The sequence below is a fragment of the Ranitomeya imitator genome, chromosome 2 (assembly GCF_032444005.1).
Source record: "Ranitomeya imitator isolate aRanImi1 chromosome 2, aRanImi1.pri, whole genome shotgun sequence".
NCBI classification, from domain to species: domain Eukaryota; kingdom Metazoa; phylum Chordata; class Amphibia; order Anura; family Dendrobatidae; genus Ranitomeya; species Ranitomeya imitator.
The window spans coordinates 832,498,453-832,523,012 of NC_091283.1; the positions used below are offsets into that span (position 1 = coordinate 832,498,453).

The 24,560-nt window shown below is 51.3% G+C and overlaps 1 protein-coding gene and 1 long non-coding RNA gene across 2 annotated transcripts in view; one reads left to right on the top strand and one right to left on the bottom strand.

Moving 5' to 3' along the window:
• Positions 1–20,238, bottom strand: part of LOC138666031 (C-type lectin domain family 2 member B-like) — a 34,462-nt gene extending 14,224 nt beyond the window's left edge. The window contains exon 1 of the mRNA XM_069754093.1: positions 19,984–20,238. Within this exon, the coding sequence (XP_069610194.1) occupies positions 19,984–20,001 (18 nt within the window). The 5' untranslated portion in view covers positions 20,002–20,238. The remainder of the gene's footprint in view (positions 1–19,983) is intronic.
• Positions 20,239–20,284: 46 nt separating this feature from the next.
• On the top strand, positions 20,285–24,072 carry LOC138666032 (uncharacterized). The gene is made up of 2 exons (XR_011318552.1): positions 20,285–20,347; positions 22,905–24,072. It is a non-coding gene; the product is annotated as an uncharacterized lncRNA (long non-coding RNA).
• Positions 24,073–24,560: the final 488 nt, after the last annotated feature.

Genomic DNA, 24,560 nt, shown 5'->3' on the forward strand with positions numbered 1-24,560 from the left:
CTATCTGGGTATTGTAGTTCTCCCATCCCCTTTATTAATTTTGTTGCCCTCCTTTGTACTCTCTCTAGTTCCATTATATCCTTCCTGAGCACCGGTGCCCAAAACTGGACACAGTACTCCATGTGCGGTCTAACTAGGGATTTGTACAGAGGCAGTATAATGCTCTCATCATGTGTATCCAGACCTCTTTTAATGCACCCCATGATCCTGTTTGCCTTGGCAGCTGCTGCCTGGCACTGGCTGCTCCAGGTAAGTTTATCATTAACTAGGATCCCCAAGTCCTTCTCCCTGTCAGATTTACCCAGTGGTTTCCCGTTCAGTGTGTAATGGTGATATTGATTCCCTCTTCCCATGTGTATAACCTTACATTTATCATTGTTAAACCTCATCTGCCACCTTTCAGCCCAAGTTTCCAACTTATCCAGATCCATCTGTAGCAGAATACTATCTTCTCTTGTATTAACTGCTTTACATAGTTTTGTATCATCTGCAAATATCGATATTTTACTGTGTAAACCTTCTACCAGATCATTAATGAATATGTTGAAGAGAACAGGTCCCAATACCGACCCCTGCGGTACCCCACTGGTCACAGCGACCCAGTTAGAGACTATACCATTTATAACCACCCTCTGCTTTCTATCACTAAGCCAGTTACTAACCCATTTACACACATTTTCCCCCAGACCAAGCATTCTCATTTTGTGTACCAACCTCTTGTGCGGCACGGTATCAAACGCTTTGGAAAAATCGAGATATACCACGTCCAATGACTCACCGTGGTCCAGCCTATAGCTTACCTCTTCATAAAAACTGATTAGATTGGTTTGACAGGAGCGATTTCTCATAAACCCATGCTGATATGGAGTTAAACAGTTATTCTCATTGAGATAATCCAGAATAACATCCCTCAGAAACCCTTCAAATATTTTACCAACAATAGAGGTTAGACTTACTGGCCTATAATTTCCAGGTTCACTTTTAGAGCCCTTTTTGAATATTGGCACCACATTTGCTATGCGCCAATCCTGCGGAACAGACCCTGTCGCTATAGAGTCACTAAAAATAAGAAATAATGGTTTATCGATTACATTACTTAGTTCTCTTAGTACTCGTGGGTGTATGCCATCCGGACCCGGAGATTTATCTATTTTAATCTTATTTAGCCGGTTTCGCACCTCTTCTTGGGTTAGATTGGTGACCCTTAATATAGGGTTTTCATTGTTTCTTGGGATTTCACCTAGCATTTCATTTTCCACCGTGAATACCGTGGAGAAGAAGGTGTTTAATATGTTAGCTTTTTCCTCGTCATCTACAACCATTCTTTCCTCACTATTTTTTAAGGGGCCTACATTTTCAGTTTTTATTCTTTTACTATTGATATAGTTGAAGAACAGTTTGGGATTAGTTTTACTCTCCTTAGCAATGTGCTTCTCTGTTTCCTTTTTGGCAGCTTTAATTAGTTTTTTAGATAAAGTATTTTTCTCCCTATAGTTTTTTAGAGCTTCAATGGTGCCATCCTGCTTTAGTAGTGCAAATGCTTTCTTTTTACTGTTAATTGCCTGTCTTACTTCTTTGTTTAGCCACATTGGGTTTTTCCTATTTCTAGTCCTTTTATTCCCACAAGGTATAAACCGCTTACACTGCCTATTTAGGATGTTCTTAAACATTTCCCATTTATTATCTGTATTCTCATTTCTGAGGATATTGTCCCAGTCTACCAGATTAAGGGCATCTCTAAGCTGTTCAAACTTTGCCTTCCTAAAGTTCAATGTTTTTGTGACTCCCTGACAAGTCCCCCTAGTGAAAGACAGGTGAAACTGCACAATATTGTGGTCGCTATTTCCTAGATGCCCGACCACCTGCAGATTTGTTATTCTGTCAGGTCTATTAGATAGTATTAGGTCTAAAAGTGCTGCTCCTCTGGTTGGATTCTGCACCAATTGTGAAAGATAATTTTTCTTGGTTATTAGCAGAAACCTGTTGCCTTTATGGGTTTCACAGGTTTCTGTTTCCCAGTTAATATCCGGGTAGTTAAAGTCCCCCATAACCAGGACCTCATTATGGGTTGCAGCTTCATCTATCTGCTTTAGAAGTAGACTTTCCATGCTTTCTGTTATATTTGGGGGTTTGTAACAGACCCCAATGAGAATTTTGTTACCATTTTTCCCTCCATGAATTTCAACCCATATGGACTCGACATCCTCATTCCCTTCGCTAATATCCTCCCTTAAAGTGGACTTTAGACAAGACTTTACATAGAGACAAACCCCTCCTCCTCTCCGATTTTTACGATCCTTTCTAAACAGACTGTAACCCTGTAAGTTAACTGCCCAGTCATAGCTTTCATCTAACCATGTCTCGGTTATTCCCACTATGTCAAAGTTACCTGTAGATATTTCTGCTTCTAGTTCTTCCATCTTGTTTGTCAGGCTTCTGGCGTTTGCGAGCATGCAGTTCAGAGGATTTTGTTTTGTTCCAATCTCCTCACTGTGGATTGTTTTAGAAATGTTCTTACCTCCCTTCTGAGTATGTTTTCCTGGGTCGTCTTTGTTCGAGTCTAATGTTTTTCTTCCCGTCCCCTCTTCTTCTAGTTTAACGCCCTCCTGATGAGTGTAGCGAGTCTTCTGGCGAATGTGTGTTTCCCAGGTTTGTTGAGGTGTAGTCCGTCTCTGGCGAGGAGTCCATCATACCAGTAATTCACACCGTGGTCCAGGAATCCAAATCCTTGTTGTCTGCACCATCGTCTTAGCCAGTTGTTTGCATCAAGGATCCTGTTCCATCTCCTGGTGCCATGCCCGTCTACTGGAAGGATAGAAGAAAAAACTACCTGTGCATCCAGTTCCTTTACTTTCTTCCCCAACTCTTCAAAGTCCTTGCAGATTGTCGGTAGGTCCTTCCTTGCCGTGTCATTGGTGCCAACATGTATCAGAAGAAATGGGTGGACGTCCTTGGAGCTGAAGAGCTTTGGTATCCTATCGGTCACATCCTTGATCATCGCACCTGGAAGGCAGCATACTTCTCTTGCAGTTATGTCCGGTCTGCAGATGGCTGCTTCTGTGCCTCTCAGTAGTGAGTCTCCCACCACCACCACTCTTCGTTGCTTCTTGGCTGCACTTTTTGCTGTCACTTGTTGCTGTGTGCCCTTTTCTTTTTTGCTTGCTGGTATTGCTTCATCCTTAGGTGTGCCATCTTCATCCTCTACAAAGATTTGATATCGGTTCTTCAGTTGTGTGGTTGGTGATTTCTCCATGGTCTTCTTGCTTCTTTTGGTCACATGCTTCCACTCATCTGCTTTTGGAGGTTCTCTGACACTTTTGCACCTTCTGTGACCAGTAGAGATGCTTCTGTTCTGTCTAGAAAGTCTTCATTCTCTTTGATGAGTTTCAAAGTTGCTATTCTTTCTTCCAGACCCCGCACCTTTTCTTCTAAAAGGGCCACTAGTCTACACTTCTGACAGGTGAAATTGGATTCTTCTTCTGGTCGATCTGTGAACATGTAGCACATGCTGCAGCTCACCATGTAGGTTGTCACATCTGCCATGTTGCTCCTAGATCCTGCTGACTTGCTGTGTGTTTTCCTTCTTGTGTAATCTACTCAGCCAAGCTCTCCTGCAATAATGTCCTACAGGCAAAAATTCCTCCTGAAGCTTGAATCCCTGGTTTGGTGATGCTTTCGAAGCAGCTGGTCCCGGCTGTATCCAACGATCTTCTAGCTTAGGGAGACTTCGCTTCTCCCAGAAGGCACCTGGAATATGCAAATTAGCCTCCTGAAGCTTGAATCCCTGGTTTGGTGATGCTTTCGAAGCAGCTGGTCCCGGCTGTACCCAACGATCTTCTAGCTTAGGGAGACTTCGCTTCTCCCAGAAGGCACCTGGAATATGCAAATTAGCCTCCTGAAGCTTGAATCCCTGGTTTGGTGATGCTTTCGAAGCAGCTGGTCCCGGCTGTACCCAACGATCTTCTAGCTTAGGGAGACTTCGCTTCTCCCAGAAGGCACCTGGAATATGCAAATTAGCCTCCTGAAGCTTGAATCCCTGGTTTGGTGATGCTTTCGAAGCAGCTGGTCCCGGCTGTACCCAACGATCTTCTAGCTTAGGGAGACTTCGCTTCTCCCAGAAGGCACCTGGAATATGCAAATTAGCCTCCTGAAGCTTGAATCCCTGGTTTGGTGATGCTTTCAAAACAGCTGGTCCCGGCTGTACCCAACGATCTTCTAGCTTAGGGAGACTTCGCTTCTCCCAGAAGGCACCTGGAATATGCAAATTAGCCTCCTGAAGCTTGAATCCCTGGTTTGGTGATGCTTTCGAAGCAGCTGGTCCCGGCTGTACCCAACGATCTTCTAGCTTAGGGAGACTTCGCTTCTCCCAGAAGGCACCTGGAATATGCAAATTAGCCTCCTGAAGCTTGAATCCCTGGTTTGGTGATGCTTTCGAAGCAGCTGGTCCCGGCTGTACCCAACGATCTTCTAGCTTAGGGAGACTTCGCTTCTCCCAGAAGGCACCTGGAATATGCAAATTAGCCTCCTGAAGCTTGAATCCCTGGTTTGGTGATGCTTTCGAAGCAGCTGGTCCCGGCTGTACCCAACGATCTTCTAGCTTAGGGAGACTTCGCTTCTCCCAGAAGGCACCTGGAATATGCAAATTAGCCTCCTGAAGCTTGAATCCCTGGTTTGGTGATGCTTTCGAAGCAGCTGGTCCCGGCTGTACCCAACGATCTTCTAGCTTAGGGAGACTTCGCTTCTCCCAGAAGGCACCTGGAATATGCAAATTAGCCTCCTGAAGCTTGAATCCCTGGTTTGGTGATGCTTTCGAAGCAGCTGGTCCCGGCTGTACCCAACGATCTTCTAGCTTAGGGAGACTTCGCTTCTCCCAGAAGGCACCTGGAATATGCAAATTAGCCTCCTGAAGCTTGAATCCCTGGTTTGGTGATGCTTTCGAAGCAGCTGGTCCCGGCTGTACCCAACGATCTTCTAGCTTAGGGAGACTTCGCTTCTCCCAGAAGGCACCTGGAATATGCAAATTAGCCTCCTGAAGCTTGAATCCCTGGTTTGGTGATGCTTTCGAAGCAGCTGGTCCCGGCTGTACCCAACGATCTTCTAGCTTAGGGAGACTTCGCTTCTCCCAGAAGGCACCTGGAATATGCAAATTAGCCTCCTGAAGCTTGAATCCCTGGTTTGGTGATGCTTTCGAAACAGCTGGTCCCGGCTGTACCCAACGATCTTCTAGCTTAGGGAGACTTCGCTTCTCCCAGAAGGCACCTGGAATATGCAAATTAGCCTCCTGAAGCTTGAATCCCTGGTTTGGTGATGCTTTCGAAGCAGCTGGTCCCGGCTGTACCCAACGATCTTCTAGCTTAGGGAGACTTCGCTTCTCCCAGAAGGCACCTGGAATATGCAAATTAGCCTCCTGAAGCTTGAATCCCTGGTTTGGTGATGCTTTCGAAGCAGCTGGTCCCGGCTGTACCCAACGATCTTCTAGCTTAGGGAGACTTCGCTTCTCCCAGAAGGCACCTGGAATATGCAAATTAGCCTCCTGAAGCTTGAATCCCTGGTTTGGTGATGCTTTCGAAACAGCTGGTCCCGGCTGTACCCAACGATCTTCTAGCTTAGGGAGACTTCGCTTCTCCCAGAAGGCACCTGGAATATGCAAATTAGCCTCCTGAAGCTTGAATCCCTGGTTTGGTGATGCTTTCGAAGCAGCTGGTCCCGGCTGTACCCAACGATCTTCTAGCTTAGGGAGACTTCGCTTCTCCCAGAAGGCACCTGGAATATGCAAATTAGCCTCCTGAAGCTTGAATCCCTGGTTTGGTGATGCTTTCGAAGCAGCTGGTCCCGGCTGTACCCAACGATCTTCTAGCTTAGGGAGACTTCGCTTCTCCCAGAAGGCACCTGGAATATGCAAATTAGCCTCCTGAAGCTTGAATCCCTGGTTTGGTGATGCTTTCGAAGCAGCTGGTCCCGGCTGTACCCAACGATCTTCTAGCTTAGGGAGACTTCGCTTCTCCCAGAAGGCACCTGGAATATGCAAATTAGCCTCCTGAAGCTTGAATCCCTGGTTTGGTGATGCTTTCGAAGCAGCTGGTCCCGGCTGTACCCAACGATCTTCTAGCTTAGGGAGACTTCGCTTCTCCCAGAAGGCACCTGGAATATGCAAATTAGCCTCCTGAAGCTTGAATCCCTGGTTTGGTTATGCTTTCGAAGCAGCTGGTCCCGGCTGTACCCAACGATCTTCTAGCTTAGGGAGACTTCGCTTCTCCCAGAAGGCACCTGGAATATGCAAATTAGCCTCCTGAAGCTTGAATCCCTGGTTTGGTGATGCTTTCGAAGCAGCTGGTCCCGGCTGTACCCAACGATCTTCTAGCTTAGGGAGACTTCGCTTCTCCCAGAAGGCACCTGGAATATGCAAATTAGCCTCCTGAAGCTTGAATCCCTGGTTTGGTGATGCTTTCGAAGCAGCTGGTCCCGGCTGTACCCAACGATCTTCTAGCTTAGGGAGACTTCGCTTCTCCCAGAAGGCACCTGGAATATGCAAATTAGTCTCCTGAAGCTTGAATCCCTGGTTTGGTGATGCTTTCGAAGCAGCTGGTCCCGGCTGTACCCAACGATCTTCTAGCTTAGGGAGACTTCGCTTCTCCCAGAAGGCACCTGGAATATGCAAATTAGCCTCCTGAAGCTTGAATCCCTGGTTTGGTTATGCTTTCGAAGCAGCTGGTCCCGGCTGTACCCAACGATCTTCTAGCTTAGGGAGACTTCGCTTCTCCCAGAAGGCACCTGGAATATGCAAATTAGCCTCCTGAAGCTTGAATCCCTGGTTTGGTTATGCTTTCGAAGCAGCTGGTCCCGGCTGTACCCAACGATCTTCTAGCTTAGGGAGACTTCGCTTCTCCCAGAAGGCACCTGGAATATGCAAATTAGCCTCCTGAAGCTTGAATCCCTGGTTTGGTGATGCTTTCGAAGCAGCTGGTCCCGGCTGTACCCAACGATCTTCTAGCTTAGGGAGACTTCGCTTCTCCCAGAAGGCACCTGGAATATGCAAATTAGCCTCCTGAAGCTTGAATCCCTGGTTTGGTGATGCTTTCGAAGCAGCTGGTCCCGGCTGTACCCAACGATCTTCTAGCTTAGGGAGACTTCGCTTCTCCCAGAAGGCACCTGGAATATGCAAATTAGCCTCCTGAAGCTTGAATCCCTGGTTTGGTGATGCTTTCGAAGCAGCTGGTCCCGGCTGTACCCAACGATCTTCTAGCTTAGGGAGACTTCGCTTCTCCCAGAAGGCACCTGGAATATGCAAATTAGCCTCCTGAAGCTTGAATCCCTGGTTTGGTGATGCTTTCGAAGCAGCTGGTCCCGGCTGTACCCAACGATCTTCTAGCTTAGGGAGACTTCGCTTCTCCCAGAAGGCACCTGGAATATGCAAATTAGCCTCCTGAAGCTTGAATCCCTGGTTTTTGAAACAGGAAAAAACACCGGTCATCAGGAGCGACGATAAAGCTTGCTGAAAAATAATCGTTTTCGTCAGTAGATCGACCTGCGAGAAAAGCGCACAGAACACTCACACCAACAAGACTGTAAAAAATAAAAATGGCAACAATGCGCAAAATAACTTTTCAAAGTAGGGCAGAAATCTGACAAGTACAGAAAACTAAAGATCCAAGTGAAAGTATTAGTACAAGAATCCCCGAGTAAAGAACCTTGACAAGTTACAAAGCTTTGCACAACTCAAAATTACGCAAAAAAAAAAAAAAAGAATACTTTTGGCGCGTGGGTCGGAAAAGGACAGGATGCGGAGTGGTGAAATGGACCCAGAACACTGAGGAACATTCACACCACCTGAAGAGGTGCGGAACGCCAGGAGTGTGCTCCAGAGTGTAGTCACATCCCCAGCACAGGCGCACGCCACTTGTAACATACTCCTAATTATTATAGGGGTTGTCTGATGTAAAGCTACAAGTCTGCAGTCATACTGTAGTCACTATCTCATATTCCGATGCCGGGAGCGCGCAGGCATGCGACTGCAAGTATGATTTGTATATACGTGGTCACATGCCGACTAGACATGTGCGGCTTCTCTCAATGTTAGTGATTTGAGTGAGGGTGAAAACAGTCTAGTCAGAATATGGCCGGAAGTATGCAAATATCATACCTGCAGTCACATGACCGCTCCAGCGCGCACAATGTGAGGATTCCCAAGTCTGCAGTCACAGAGTGAGCGCAGACTTGTAGCTTAAGACCAGACAACCCCTTCCCTTAGGCCTCTTTGACAATTTTATATATTTTTTACAGATAAACACTCTAGCCTTTTTTTTTTTTTTTATAGGCCACGTTCCCCCATACTATTCCCTTCTGTGGCGTTTTAACATGTGCATTTTTTTATGCAGATTTTAAGGCAAAGTCCGGCACGAGAATCTCATTAAGGCCTCTTTCACACGTCAGTGTCTCCGGTACGTGTAGTGACAGTTTTCTCACGTACCGGAGACACTGACACACGTAGACCCATTCAAATGAACGGGTCTATGAACATGTCTCCGTGTTTTCACGGACCGTGTGTCCGTGTGCAAAACATGGAGACGTCCACTTTTCTCCGGCAGCATGTACCGCAATACGTCCTGCACATGTGCACACAGAGAACAGTGTGCACTCTCCTCCGTGCTCACGTACCGCCCACAGGAGAGACAGCGCTACAGTAAGCGCTGTCCCCCCTGCTTTTGGTGCTGAAGCAGGCATTCATTCCTTCTCCCCAGCAGCGTTCGCTGGAGAGAAGGAATTAAAAATCAAGGTGTTTTTTTTGTTTGTGTTTAAAGGGAACCTGTCACCAGAATTTGGCGGGACTGGTTTTGGGTCATATGGGCGGAGTTTTCGGGTGTTTGATTCACCCTTTCCTTACCCGCTGGCTGCATGCTGGCTGCAATATTGGATTGAAGTTCATTCTCTGTCCTCCATAGTACACGCCTGCACAAGGCAAGATTGCTTTGCGCAGGCGTGTACTATGGAGGACAGAGAATGAACTTCAATCCAATATTGCAGCCAGCATGCAGCCAGCGGGTGAGGAAAGGGTGAATCAAACACCCGAAAACTCCGCCCATATGACCCAAAACCAGTCCCGCCAAATTCAGGTGACAGAGTCCCTTTAAAATAAATTTTGGGGTCACCTCCCGTCTCCCATCCCCTGTGCGCCCGCCCACTTGCCGAGAAATACTCACCCACCTCCTGCGATGTATGCTCTCAGCGCCGGCAGCAGGTCCTGTGTGAGCGGTCACATGGTCCCGCTCATTACAGTGATGAATATGCGCATATTCCTCATTAATGAGCGGTACCACGGGACCGCTCACACAGGACCTGCTGCCGGCGCTGAGAGGATACATAGCAGGAGCTGGGTGAGTATTAGGGTTGAGCGACTTTTACTTTTTTAGGGTCGAGTCGGGTTTCGCGAAACCCGACTATCTCAAAAGTCGAGTCCAGTGAAATCGGCCGATTATCGCGAAAAGTCGGGGATCGACCGAAACACGAAACCCAATGCAGAGTCAATGGGAAATCTCTCTCTCTCGTCCCTGAACAGAAAAGCTGGTGTTAAACATTGCAAATCGCTACAGCGCACAAGCGAGAAGATGGCGATAAGCGTGCACGCCCCTAAGACCTATGTCATCACTCTGCCCACGCTCCTCCATTGGCTGAAAAAATGGCGCCAAATGCGTCATACGAAACACGACTTTGGCGCGAAGATCGTCGCCCGCATGGCCCATCCCACACTAGGTTCGGGTCGGGTTTCATGAAACCCGACTTTGGAATTTGTTCGATCTGTTTCGCTCAAGCCTAGTGAGTATTTCTCGGCAAGTGGGCGGGCGCACAGGGGATGGGAGGCGGGAGGTGACCCCAAAATTTATTTTAAACACAAACAAAAAAAAACGTTGATTTTTCATTCCTTCTCTCCAGCGAACGCTGCTGGGGAGAAGGAATGAATGCCGGCTTCAGCACCAAAAGCAGGGGGCAGTGCTTAATTGTAGCGCTGTCTCCTGCACGGTCCGTGTGGTCCTCAGTCGGCACACGGCTGACGCATGTGTGGCACACTGATGTTCAACGTAAGCACACGGACACGGATAACTCCGGTACCGATTTCTCCGGTAGCAACGGGGGCTGCCATAGTAACGGAAACCAGGGGCAACAGGTGAGCGCAGATCTCCCCCATATACAGCGCTGATCTCCCCCCATATACAGCCCAGATCTCCCCCATATACAGCGCAGATCTCCCCCCATATACAGCCCAGATCTCCCCCCATATACAGCGCAGATCTCCCCCCATATACAGCGCAGATCTCCCCCCATATACAGCCCAGATCTCCCCCATATACAGCCCAAATCTCCCCCCACATACAGCGCAGATCTCCCCCCATATACAGCGCAGATCTCCCCCCATATACAGCCCAGATCTCCCCCATATATACAGCCCAGATCTCCCCCCATATACAGGCCAGATCTCCCTCCATATACAGGCCAGATCTCCCCCATACACAGCCCAGATCTCCCCCCATATACAGCCCAGATCTCACCCCATATACAGCCCAGATCTCCCCCCCATACACAGCCCAGATCTCCCCCATACACAGCCCAGATCTCCCCCATATACAGCGCAGATCTCCCCCCATATACAGCGCAGATCTCCCCCCATATACAGCGCAGATCTCCCCCCATATACAGCCCATATACAGTGCAGATCTCCCCCATATACAGCCCAGATCTCCCCCCATATACAGCCCATATACAGCGCAGATCTCCCCCCATATACAGCCCAGATCTCCCCCCATATACAGCGCAGATCTTCCCCCATATACAGCGCAGATCTCCCCCCATATACAGTGCAGATCTCCCCCCATATACAGCCCAGATCTCCTCCCATATACAGCGCAGATCCCCCCCCATATACAGCCCAGATCTCCCCCCATATACAGCCCAGATCTCCCCCCATATACAGCCCAGATCTCCCTCCATATACAGCGCAGATCTCCCCCCCCCCCCATATACACTGCAGATCTCCCCCCATATACAGCCCAGATCTCCTCCCATATACAGCCCAGATCTCCTCCCATATACAGCGCAGATCCCCCCCATATACAGCCCAGATCTCCCCCCATATACAGCCCAGATCTCCCCCCATATACAGCCCAGATCTCCCTCCATATACAGCGCAGATCTCCCCCCCCATATACACTGCAGATCTCCCCCCATATACAGCCCAGATCTCCTCCCATATACAGCGCAGATCTCCCCCATACACAGCCCAGATCTCCCCCATATACAGCGCAGATCTCCCCCCATATACAGCCCAGATCTCCCCCCATATACAGCCCAGATCTCCCCCCATATACAGCGCAGATCTCCCCCCCATACACAGCCCAGATCTCCCCCATACACAGCCCAGATCTCCCCCCATATACAGCCCAGATCTCCCCCCATATACAGCCCAGATCTCCCCCCATATACAGCCCAGATCTCCCCCCATATACAGCGCAGATCTCCCTCCATATACAGCGCAGATCTCCCTCCATATACAGCGCAGATCTCCCTCCATATACAGCGCAGATCTCCCCCTATACAGCGCAGATCTCCCCCCATACACAGCCCAGATCTCCCCCCATATACAGCGCAGATCTCCCCCCATATACAGCCCAGATCTCCCCCCATACACAGCCCAGATCTCCCCCCATATACAGCGCAGATCTCCCCCCATATACAGCCCAGATCTCCCCCCATACACAGCCCAGATCTCCCCCCATATACAGCGCAGATCTCCCCCCATATACAGCGCAGATCTCCCCCCATATACAGCGCAGATCTCCCCCATATACAGCGCAGATCTCCCTCCATACACAGTGCAGATCTCCCCCCATATACAGCGCAGATCTCCCCCATATACAGCGCAGATCTCCCCCCATATACAGCGCAGATCTCCCCCCATATACAGCGCAGATCTCCCCCCATATACAGCGCAGATCTCCCCCCATATACAGCGCAGATCTCCCCCCATATACAGCCCATATACAGCGCAGATCTCCCCCCATATACAGCCCAGATCTCCCCCCATATACAGCGCAGATCTTCCCCCATATACAGCGCAGATCTCCCCCATATACAGCGCAGATCTCCCTCCATATACAGTGAAGATCTCCCCCATATACAGCCCAGATCTCCCCCCATATACAGCCCAGATCTCCCCCCATATACAGCCCATATACAGCGCAGATCTCCCCCCATATACAGCCCAGATCTCCCCCCATATACAGCGCAGATCTTCCCCCATATACAGCGCAGATCTCCCCCCATATACAGTGCAGATCTCCCCCCATATACACTGCAGATCTCCTCCCATATACACTGCAGATCTCCCCCCATATACAGCCCAGATCTCCTCCCATATACAGCGCAGATCCCCCCCATATACAGCCCAGATCTCCCCTCATATACAGCCCAGATCTCCCCCCATATACAGCGCAGATCTCCCCCCATATACACTGCAGATCTCCCCCCCATATACAGCCCAGATCTCCCCCATATACAGCGCAGATCCCCCCCATATACAGCCCAGATCTCCCCCCATATACAGTCCAGATCTCCCCCCATATACAGCCCAGATCTCCCCCCATATACAGCCCAGATCTCCCCCCATATACAGCGCAGATCTCCCCCCATATACAGCGCAGATCTCCCCACATATACAGCCCAGATCTCCCCCCATATACAGCCCAGATCTCCCCCCATATACAGCGCAGATCTCCCCCATATACAGCCCAGATCTCCCCCCATATACAGCGCAGATCTCCCCCCATATACAGCGCAGATCTCCCCCCCCCCATATACACTGCAGATCTCCCCCCATATACAGCCCAGATCTCCTCCCATATACAGCGCAGATCTCCCCCATACACAGCCCAGATCTCCCCCATATACAGCGCAGATCTCCCCCCATATACAGCCCAGATCTCCCCCCATATACAGCCCAGATCTCCCCCCATATACAGCGCAGATCTCCCCCCCATACACAGCCCAGATCTCCCCCATACACAGCCCAGATCTCCCCCCATACACAGCCCAGATCTCCCCCCATATACAGCCCAGATCTCCCCCCATATACAGCCCAGATCTCCCCCCATATACAGCCCAGATCTCCCCCCATATACAGCGCAGATCTCCCTCCATATACAGCGCAGATCTCCCTCCATATACAGCGCAGATCTCCCCCTATACAGCGCAGATCTCCCCCCATACACAGCCCAGATCTCCCCCCATATACAGCGCAGATCTCCCCCCATATACAGCGCAGATCTCCCCCATATACAGCGCAGATCTCCCCCCATATACAGCGCAGATCTCCCCCATATACAGCGCAGATCTCCCTCCATACACAGTGCAGATCTCCCCCCATATACAGCGCAGATCTCCCCCATATACAGCGCAGATCTCCCCCCATATACAGCGCAGATCTCCCCCCATATACAGCGCAGATCTCCCTCCATACACAGTGCAGATCTCCCCCCCATATACAGCGCAGATCTCCCCCCATATACAGCGCAGATCTCCCCCCATATACAGCGCAGATCTCCCCCCATATACAGCGCAGATCTCCCCCCATATACAGCGCAGATCTCCCCCCATATACAGCCCATATACAGCGCAGATCTCCCCCCATATACAGCCCAGATCTCCCCCCATATACAGCGCAGATCTTCCCCCATATACAGCGCAGATCTCCCCCATATACAGCGCAGATCTCCCTCCATATACAGTGCAGATCTCCCCCATATACAGCCCAGATCTCCCCCCATATACAGCCCAGATCTCCCCCCATATACAGCCCATATACAGCGCAGATCTCCCCCCATATACAGCCCAGATCTCCCCCCATATACAGCGCAGATCTTCCCCCATATACAGCGCAGATCTCCCCCCATATACAGTGCAGATCTCCCCCCATATACAGTGCAGATCTCCCTCCATATACACTGCAGATCTCCCCCCATATACACTGCAGATCTCCCCCCATATACAGCCCAGATCTCCTCCCATATACAGCGCAGATCCCCCCCATATACAGCCCAGATCTCCCCTCATATACAGCCCAGATCTCCCCCCATATACAGCGCAGATCTCCCCCCATATACACTGCAGATCTCCCCCCATATACAGCCCAGATCTCCTCCCATATACAGCGCAGATCCCCCCCATATACAGCCCAGATCTCCCCCCATATACAGTCCAGATCTCCCCCCATATACAGCCCAGATCTCCCCCCATATACAGCCCAGATCTCCCCCCATATACAGCCCAGATCTCCCCCCATATACAGCGCAGATCTCCCCCCATATACAGCGCAGATCTCCCCACATATACAGCCCAGATCTCCCCCCATATACAGCCCAGATCTCCCCCCATATACAGCGCAGATCTCCCCCATATACAGCCCAGATCTCCCCCCATATACAGCGCAGATCTCCCCCCATATACAGCGCAGATCTCCCCCATATACAGCGCAGATCTCCCCCATATACAGCCCAGATCTCCCTCCATATACAGCGCAGATCTCCCCCCATATACACTGCAGATCTCCCCCCATATACAGCCCAGATCTCCTCCCATATACAGCGCAGATCCCCCCCCATATACAGCGCAGATCTCCCCCATATACAGCGCAGATCTCCCCCCATATACAGCCCAGATCTCCCCCATATACAGCCCAGATCTCCCCCCACATACACTGCAGATCTCCCCCCATATACAGCGCAGATCTCCCCCATATACAGTGCAGATCTCCCCCCATATACAGCACAGATCTCCCCCCATACACAGCCCAGATCTCCCCCCATATACAGCGCAGATCTCCCCCCATATACAGCGCAGATCCCACCCCCATATACAGCCCAGATCCCCCCCATATACAGCCCAGATCTCCCCCCATATACACTGCAGATCTCCCCCCATATACAGCCCAGATCTCCCCCATATACAGCCCAGATCTCCCCCCATATACAGCCCAGATCTCCCCCCATATACACTGCAGATCTCCCCCCATATACAGCCCAGATCTCCCCCATATATAGCCCAGATCTACCCCCATATACACTGCAGATCTCCCCCCATATACAGCCCAGATCTCCCCCATATACAGCCCAGATCTCCCCCCATATACAGCCCAGATCTCCCCCCATATACAGCCCAGATCTCCCCCCATATACAGCCCAGATCTCCCCCCATATACAGCGCAGATCTCCCCCCATATACAGCGCAGATCTCCCTCCATATACAGCGCAGATCTCCCCTATATACAGCGCAGATCTCCCCCCATATACAGCGCAGATCTCCCTCCATATACAGCCCAGATCTCCCCCCATATACAGCCCAGATCTCCCCCCATATACAGCCCAGATCTCCCCCCATATACAGCGCAGATCTCCCCCCATATACAGCCCAGATCTCCCCCCATATACAGCGCAGATCTCCCCCCATATACAGCGCAGATCCCACCCCCATATACAGCCCAGATCCCCCCCATATACAGCCCAGATCTCCCCCCATATACACTGCAGATCTCCCCCCATATACAGCCCAGATGTCCCCCATATACAGCCCAGATCTCCCCCCATATACAGCCCAGATCTCCCCCCATATACAGCCCAGATCTCCCCCCATATACAGCCCAGATCTCCCCCATATACAGCCCAGATCTCCCCCCATATACACTGCAGATCTCCCCCCATATACAGCCCAGATCTCCCCCATATACAGCCCAGATCTCCCCCCATATACACTGCAGATCTCCCCCCATATACAGCGCAGATCTCCCCCCATATACAGCGCAGATCTCCCCCCATATACAGCGCAGATCTCCCCCCATATACAGCGCAGATCTCCCTCCATATACAGCGCAGATCTCCCCCCATATACAGCCCAGATCTCCCCCCATATACAGCGCAGATCTCCCCCCATATACAGCGCAGATCTCCCCCATATACAGCGCAGATCTCCCCCCATATACAGCGCAGATCTCCCCCCATATACAGCGCAGATCTCCCTCCATACACAGTGCAGATCTCCCCCCATATACAGCGCAGATCTCCCCCCATATACAGCGCAGATCCCACCCCCATATACAGCCCAGATCCCCCCTCATATACAGCCGAGATCTCCCCCCATATACAGTTAGGGCCAGAAATATTTGGACAGTGACACAATTTTCGCGAGTTGGGCTCTGCATGCCACCACATTGGATTTGAAATGAAACCTCTACAACAGAATTCAATTGCAGATTGTAACGTTTAATTTGAAGGGTTGAACAAAAATATCTGATAGAAAATGTAGGAATTGTACACATTTCTTTACAAACACTCCACATTTTAGGAGGTCAAAAGTAATTGGACAAATAAACATAACCCAAATAAAATATTTTTATTTTCAATATTTTGTTGCAAATCCTTTGGAGGCAATCACTGCCTTAAGTCTGGAACCCATGGACATCACCAAACGCTGGGTTTCCTCCTTCCTAATGCTTTGCCAGGCCTTTACAGCCGCAGCCTTCAGGTCTTGCTTGTTTGTGGGTCTTTCCGTCTTAAGTCTGGATTTGAGCAAGTGAAATGCATGCTCAATTGGGTTTAGATCTGGAGATTGACTTGGCCATTGCAGAATGTTCCACTTTTTGGCACTCATGAACTCCTGGGTAGCTTTGGCTGTATGCTTGGGGTCATTGTCCATCTGTACTATGAAGCGCCGTCCAATCAACTTTGCAGCATTTGGCTGAATCTGGGCTGAAAGTATATCCCGGTACACTTCAGAATTCATCCGGCTACTCTTGTCTGCTCTTATGTCATCAATAAACACAAGTGACCCAGTGCCATTGAAAGCCATGCATGCCCATGCCATCACGTTGCCTCCACCATGTTTTACAGAGGATGTGGTGTGCCTTGGATCATGTGCCGTTCCCTTTCTTCTCCAAACTTTTTTCTTCCCATCATTCTGGTACAGGTTGATCTTTGTCTCATCTGTCCATAGAATACTTTTCCAGAACTGAGCTGGCTTCTTGAGGTGTTTTTCTGTCTATTTTTGGTATTGATGAATGGTTTGCATCTAGATGTGAACCCTTTGTATTTACTGTCATGGAGTCTTCTCTTTACTGTTGACTTAGAGACAGATACACCTACTTCACTGAGAGTGTTCTGGACTTCAGTTGATGTTGTGAACGGGTTCTTCTTCACCAAATTAAGTATGCGGCGATCATCCACCACTGTTATCATCCGTGGACGCCCAGGCCTTTTTGAGTTCCCAAGCTCACCAGTCAATTCCTTTTTTCTCAGAATGTACCCAACTGTTGATTTTGCTACTCCAAGCATGTCTGCTATCTCTCTGATGGATTTTTTCTTTTTTTTTCAGCCTCAGGATGTTCTGCTTCACCTCAATTGAGAGTTCCTTTGACCGCATGTTGTCTGCTCACAGCAACAGCTTCCAAATGCAAAACCACACACCTGGAATCCACCCCTGACCTTTTAACTACTTCATTGATTACAGGTTAACGAGGGAGACGCCTTCAGAGTTAATTGCAGCCCTTAGAGTCCATTGTCCAATTACTTTTGGTCCCTTGAAAAAGAGGACGCTATGCATTACAGAGCTATGATTCCTAAACCCTTTCTCCGATTTGGATGTGGAAACTATCATATTGCAGCTGGGAGTGTGCACTTTCAGCCCATATTATATATATAATTGTATTTCTGAACATGTTTTTGTAAACAGCTAAAATAACAAAACTTGTGTCACTGTCCAAATATTTCTGGCCCTAACTGTACACTGCAGATCTCCCCTCATATACAGCCCAGATCTCCCCCCATATACAGCCCAGATCTCCCCCCATATACACTGCAGAACTCCCCCCATATACAGCCCAGATCTCCCCCATATATAGCCCAGATCTCCCCCCATATACACTGCAGATCTCCCCCCATATACAGCCCAGATCTCCCCCATATACAGCCCAGATCTCCCCCCATATACACTGCAGATCTCCCCCCATATACAGCCCAGATCTCCTTCCATCTACAGCCCAGATCTCCCCCCATATACAGCCCAGATCTCCCCCCATATACAGCCCAGATCTCCCCCCATATACAGCGCAGATCTCCCCCCATATACAGCGCAGATCTCCCTCCATATACAGCGCAGATCTCCCCCCATATACAGTCCAGATCTCCCCCCATATACAGCGCAGATCTCCCCCCATATACAGCGCAGATCTCCCTCCATATACAGCCCAGATCTCCCCCCATATACAGCCCAGATCTCCCCCCATATACACTGCAGATCTCCCCCCATATACAGCCCAGATCTCCTCCCATATACGGCCCAGATCTCCCCCCATATACAGCGCAGATCTCCCCCATATACAGTGCAGATCTCCCCCCATATACAGCGCAGATCTCCCCCCATATACAGCCCAGATCTCCCCCCATATACAGCGCAGATCTCCCCCCATATACAGCGCAGATCCCACCCCCATATACAGCCCAGATCCCCCCATATACAGCCCAGATCTCCCCCCATATACACTGCAGATCTCCCCCATATACAGCCCAGATCTCCCCCCATATACAGCCCAGATCTCCCCCCATATACAGCCCAGATCTCCCCCCATATACAGCCCAGATCTCCCCCATATACAGCCCAGATCTCCCCCCATATACAGCCCAGATCTCCCCCCATATACAGCACAGATCTCCCCCCATATACAGCCCAGATCTCCCCCCCATATACAGCCCAGATCTCCCCCCATATACAGCACAGATCTCCCCCCATATACAGCCCAGATCTCCCCCCCATATACAGCCCAGATCTCCCCCCCATATACAGCCCAGATCTCCCCCCATATACAGCGCAGATCTCCCCCATATACAGCGCAGATCTCCCCCCATATACAGCCCAGATCTCCCCCCATATACAGCGCAGATCTCCCCCATATACAGCGCAGATCTCCCCCCATATACAGCCCAGATCTCCCCATATACAGCGCAGATCTCCCCCCATATACAGCCCAGATCTCCCCATATACAGCCCAGATCTCCCCCCATATACAGCGCAGATCTCCCCCCATATACAGCCCAGATCTCCCCCCATATACAGCGCAGATCTCCCTCCATATACAGCCCAGATCTCCCCCATATACAGCCCAGATCTCCCTCCATATACAGCGCAGATCTCCCCCCATACACAGCCCAGATCTCCCCCATATACAGCCCAGATCTCCCTCCATATACAGCCCAGATCTCCCCCATATACAGCGCAGATCTCCCCCCATATACAGTGCAGATCTCCCCCCATATACAGTGCAGATCTCCCCCCATATACAGCGCAGATCTCCCTCCATATACAGCCCAGATCTCCCCCCATATACAGCCCAGATCTCCCCCATATACAGCGCAGATCTCCCCCCATATACAGCGCAGATCTCCCCCCATATACAGTGCAGATCTCCCCCCATATACAGCCCAGATCTCCCCCCATATACAGCGCAGATCTCTCTCCATATACAGCCCAGATCTCCCCCATATACAGCCCAGATCTCCCTCCATATACAGCCCAGATCTCCCCCATATACAGCGCAGATCTCCCCCCATATACAGCGCAGATCTCCCCCCATATACAGCGCAGATCTCCCTCCATATACAGCCCAGATCTCCCCCATATACAGCCCAGATCTCCCTCCATATACAGCGCAGATCTCCCCCCATATACAGCCCAGATCTCCCCCATATACAGCCCAGATCTCCCTCCATATACAGCCCAGATCTCCCCCATATACAGTCCAGATCTCCCCCATATACAGCCCAGATCTCCCTCCATATACAGCGCAGATCTCCCTCCATATACAGCCCAGATCTCCCCCCATATACAGTCACTGCACAGGACCGTGGAGCACAGAACAGTGCAGTATCCCGAGCACAGGCCGCCATGGTTCCTTACCTCCCGGACATCAGCCATCACCGGATCCTCCACCGACCGCAATCAAATATGAAAGAAGCCGCTTTTTGATGTGAACAACGGCCTCGGCAGCCGATTTTTTTTTCCTGATTTTTGCTTAGCTTCTTTCTGCCTGACTTGGGGCACTGGGCTGGGGGCTGTGGAGAAGGAGACAGCGGGGTGTGGGCCGGGGAAAGATGGGCAATGGCGTCCAGAGATGATTGAAAATGCTAGAGTGTATGAGCTCCTTCCAGGTGTGACGTCATTTCCGGGGGCGTGTCCTATCGGGAGGGGGCGTGTTTTCAGTCACATCTTGAAGGCGGCAAAGCAGCATGATTATATCTTGTGGACGCCATGGCACATGGAGGTTAGTGGTTTCAGGGTGAAAAAATGCTACTTGCTGCTCGCTATTGGGGGGAGGCTCTGTGGTGGGCGACCTGCTTGTCTGTGTGGGGGGCACCGCTGCTGCTGTGGGGGACCCCCGTGGTGGGCTTTGTGTGTGGGGGGCACCGCTGCTGCTGTGGGGGACCCCCGTGGTGGGCTTTGTGTGGGGGGGGCACCGCTGCTGCTGTGGGGGACCCCTGTGGTGGGCTTTGTGGGGGGGGGCACCGCTGCTGCTGTGGGGGACCCCCGTGGTGGGCTTTGTGTGGGGGGGGCACCGCTGCTGCTGTGGGGGACCCCCGTGGTGGGCTTTGTGGGGGGGGCACCGCTGCTGCTGTGGGGGACCCCTGTGGTGGGCTTTTTTTGGGGGGGGCACCGCTGCTGCTGGCTGTTGTGGGGGACCCCCGTGGTGGGCTTTTTTGGGGGGGCACTGCTGCTGCTGTGGGGGGGCACTGTGTTGGGCTTTTGGGGGGGACCGCTGCGGTTGTGGGGGACCCCTGTGTTGGGCTTTTGGGGGGGACCGCTGCGGTTGTGGGGGACCCCCGTGGTGGGCTTTTTGGGGGGCACCGCTGCTGCTGGCTGTTGTGGGAGACCCCCATGGTGAGCTTTTTGGGGGGGCAGCGCTGCTGCTGGCTGTTGTGGGGAACCCCCGTGGTGGGCTTTTTTGGGGGGGCACTGCTGCTGCTGTGGGGGACCCCTGTGTTGGGCTTTTGGGGGGGACCGCTGCGGTTGTGGGGGACCCCTGTGTTGGGCTTTTGGGGGGGACCGCTGCGGTTGTGGGGGACCCCCGTGGTGGGCTTTTTGGGGGGCACCGCTGCTGCTGGCTGTTGTGGGAGACCCCCATGGTGAGCTTTTTGGGGGGGCAGCGCTGCTGCTGGCTGTTGTGGGGAACCCCCGTGGTGGGCTTTTGGGGGGCACCACTGCTGCTGGATGTTGTGGGGGACCCCTGTGGTGGGCTTTTGGGGGGCACCGCTGCTGCTGGCTGTTGTGGGGGACCCATGTGGTGGGCTTTTTGGGTGGGCACCGCTGCTGCTGGCGTGGGGACCCCCGTGGTGGGCTTTCTGGGGGGGCACCGCTGCTGCTGTGGGGGACCCCCGTGGTGGGCTTTTGGGGGGCACCGCTGCTGCTGTGGGGAACCCCTGTGGTGGGCTTTTTGGGGGGTGGCACCGCTGCTGTTGTGGGGGATCCCCGTGGTGGGCTCTTGGGGGGCGCTGCTGCTGGCTGTTGTGGGGGACCCCCGTGGTGGGCTTTTTGGGGGGCGCTGTTGTGGGGGACCCCTGTGGTGAGATTTTGGGGGGACCTGCTGCTGGCTGTTGTGGGGGACCCCTGTGGTGGGATTTGGGGGGGGGCACCTACTGCTGCTGGCTGTTGTGGGGGACCCCCTGTGGTGGACTGTTGTGGGGGGCACCTACTGCTGCTGCTGGCTATTGTGGTGGGATTTTGGGGGGCACCTGCTGGCTGTTGGGGGGGACCCCTGTGGTGGGGTTTGGAGGTGACCTGCTTACGGGGTGGACCCCTTTTAGTGGGGGAGACCTGTGGTGGGGTTTGAGGGTGACATGCTTGTGGTTCGGTTTGGGGGGGTGTGACCTGTCTATTGGGGGGACCCCTGTTGTGGGATTTGAGGGCTATCTGCTTGTGGGATGTGGGGGGAGACCTGCTGCAGGCTATTGGGGGACCCATGTGGTGGGATGTGGTGGTGACCTGCCTGTGGTGGGACGTGGGGAGGCGACCTGCCTGTGGTGGGACGTGGGGAGGCGACCTGCCTGTGGTGGGACGTGGGGAGGCGACCTGCCGCTTACGGAGGGATCCCCTTTATTGGGGGGCGACCTGCTTATGGGTTGGGTTTGGGGGGCTGATGAGGGCTTAGGCTGGGTGAAGTGGACGTCCGATAAGAGTTTAGGCTGGGTCGGGGGTGGACGTCCGATGGGGGGTTTGTGCTGGGTGGGGTGTGTGCTTGATGGGGGGGTCCACGTCCTGTGGGGGTTTGGCCGTCCGGTGGGGGTTTATTATTGGGTGGGCGTGGTGTACGATGGGAGTAATGCTTGGAGGAGGGGTGGACGTCCGATGGGGGTTTATGCTGGGGGGTTAAGCTGGGGTGGCATCCGATTGGGGGGGGGGGTGTCTGATGGGATTTATGGTTGGGGGCAGGGGGCGTCATGGGGATTTACGCTTGTGGGAGGGAATGTCTGGTGGGCTTTGGGTTTATCCTGTGGGGTCCGCTGGATAATGTGAGGTGGGGGTTTCTGACTGGGGGAGCGAGGTTATGCTGTGTGGCCTTCTGGTTGATGTGGGGGAGCTAATGTTGGGGTACACAAAAAAAAAAAAATGGGTGTATGCTGCTTATGCTATGCAAAAAAAAATTTTTAGGTATTTCCTGTAGAGGAGGGTACACCGCCAACTAGCACGAAGCTAATCCGTTTTAACTTAATGTCAGTAGGAGGAAGACATGGGTCTGGACCGCCCAGCCCAGTTTAGGCCTTAGGTTTTGGGAGGTTTTTTTATTAACGATTTTTCTTTTTAATTTTATTTTTTTTTCTTCCCAGATATGGCTTTTGAGGGCGACAGTGGAATTGTCACTCTAATCTCCCACCTAGAATTGTCACTACCATATCATCTGTGGTCTACGAGGCAAGGCCCTAACACATCAAGAGTGTTTGGGGTTCCCCGGAGGACCGTTCATGCCACGAATCGCCCTACCCTCTCGCCTCTCTGCGTCCAGGTTATTCCATGCCCATCTTCATCATCGCTCTGCGTAAAAGGATTTGTGATCTTAAGGACTGGTATATCCTACGAGGCAGTAAGGGGGCTACTTTAAAAAAAAAAAACACAGGACAAATATGTCCTAGTTTTCCCCTGAGCAATGTGGACGTCTCCTGAGGAAACCTTCCTATTCATGCAGCCTCCACGTTTCCAGAGGCTCCTGTGACCTTGCTCTTAAAATATCCAGACTTTGGTCTAGGCCTTCTCTGGTGGCCGGTCCACACCGCCAGCGCCCTGAACAATCATGCACGCCAACTTTCTAGTGCGTCCTACTCTGCGCCTATCAGTTTAAGAGTACTTCGCTTCTGCAACAGAGGACTAAAGTCTGCCTCCCAAGAGATCTGTTCAAATTTGGTTGTTTTGGAAATGTTCTGTCCAAAAAAAACAAACGACGGGACAACTCTCTGACCCGCCAGGAAAAGACGAGACCTTCCTTTAGGCCAGCTCCCTCCTGGCATCCATGAACCCACTAGCACTGGTCTGCTAGGCCTGGATCTAGCAGGCTCTCTTCGACATGATGGGGCATTCCCACCTTGGATGTTTCTCAGGATCGGCTGCCGTGTCCTTCACAATTCAAGGCCGTTATTATGATCTCTGGCCCGGGACACCGAAACCTCAGACACCGGAGGCAGGCCCGGGGGGGGGGCTTCAGAGCCGTATACCCTACCGACAGTCCTGCCCGCATGCACCAACAGCATATTACATTTTTACAATACTTTAGAAAGGCATAAAATGAAACAAGCAAAGGCATAAAGTGAAACAAGGAAAGGCATAAAGTTTTTCTATGCAAAAAAGGCAGTTTTATAAAATTAGAAATATTTCTATATCTAATGTTAAAATGATATTTATCCAGTATTTCTATAAGTAAAAGTCTGAGATTTCTGTGAGAAACGGTAATTGTTTACCTCTTAAACCAGTTCTGAATGTAAATAAAACATTGCTCTGATTAAGGCCACATGCACACGTTCAGTATTTGGTCAGTTTTTACCTCAGTATTTGTGAGCAGAAACCAGGAGTGGGTGATAAATACAGAAGTGGTGCATATGTTTCTATTATACTTTTCCTCTGCTTGTTCCACTCCTGGTTTTGGCTTCCAAATACTGAGGTAAAATACTGAATGTGTGCATGTGGCCTAAGTCTCCACATTGTATTTGTCTTTCATTTCATGCGTAGGGCAGGACAAGCCCATGATGTATCTGTGTAAAGCTAGGTTCACATTGCGTTAATGGGTTAACGCTAACGGAATGCGTTGCACGGCGAAAATGTCGAAATTAACGCCGTGCAACGGGTCCGTTAGCACACCCATTGACAGCAATGTTACTTTTAGCTGAAGCGCATCACTAGCGCATGCCATTTTCGGCACGTGCTAGCGATGTGCCGTTCTTTTGTGACGGACCTCGGACGCTGCTTGCAGCGTCCGAGGCCTGTTCCTCGCTACC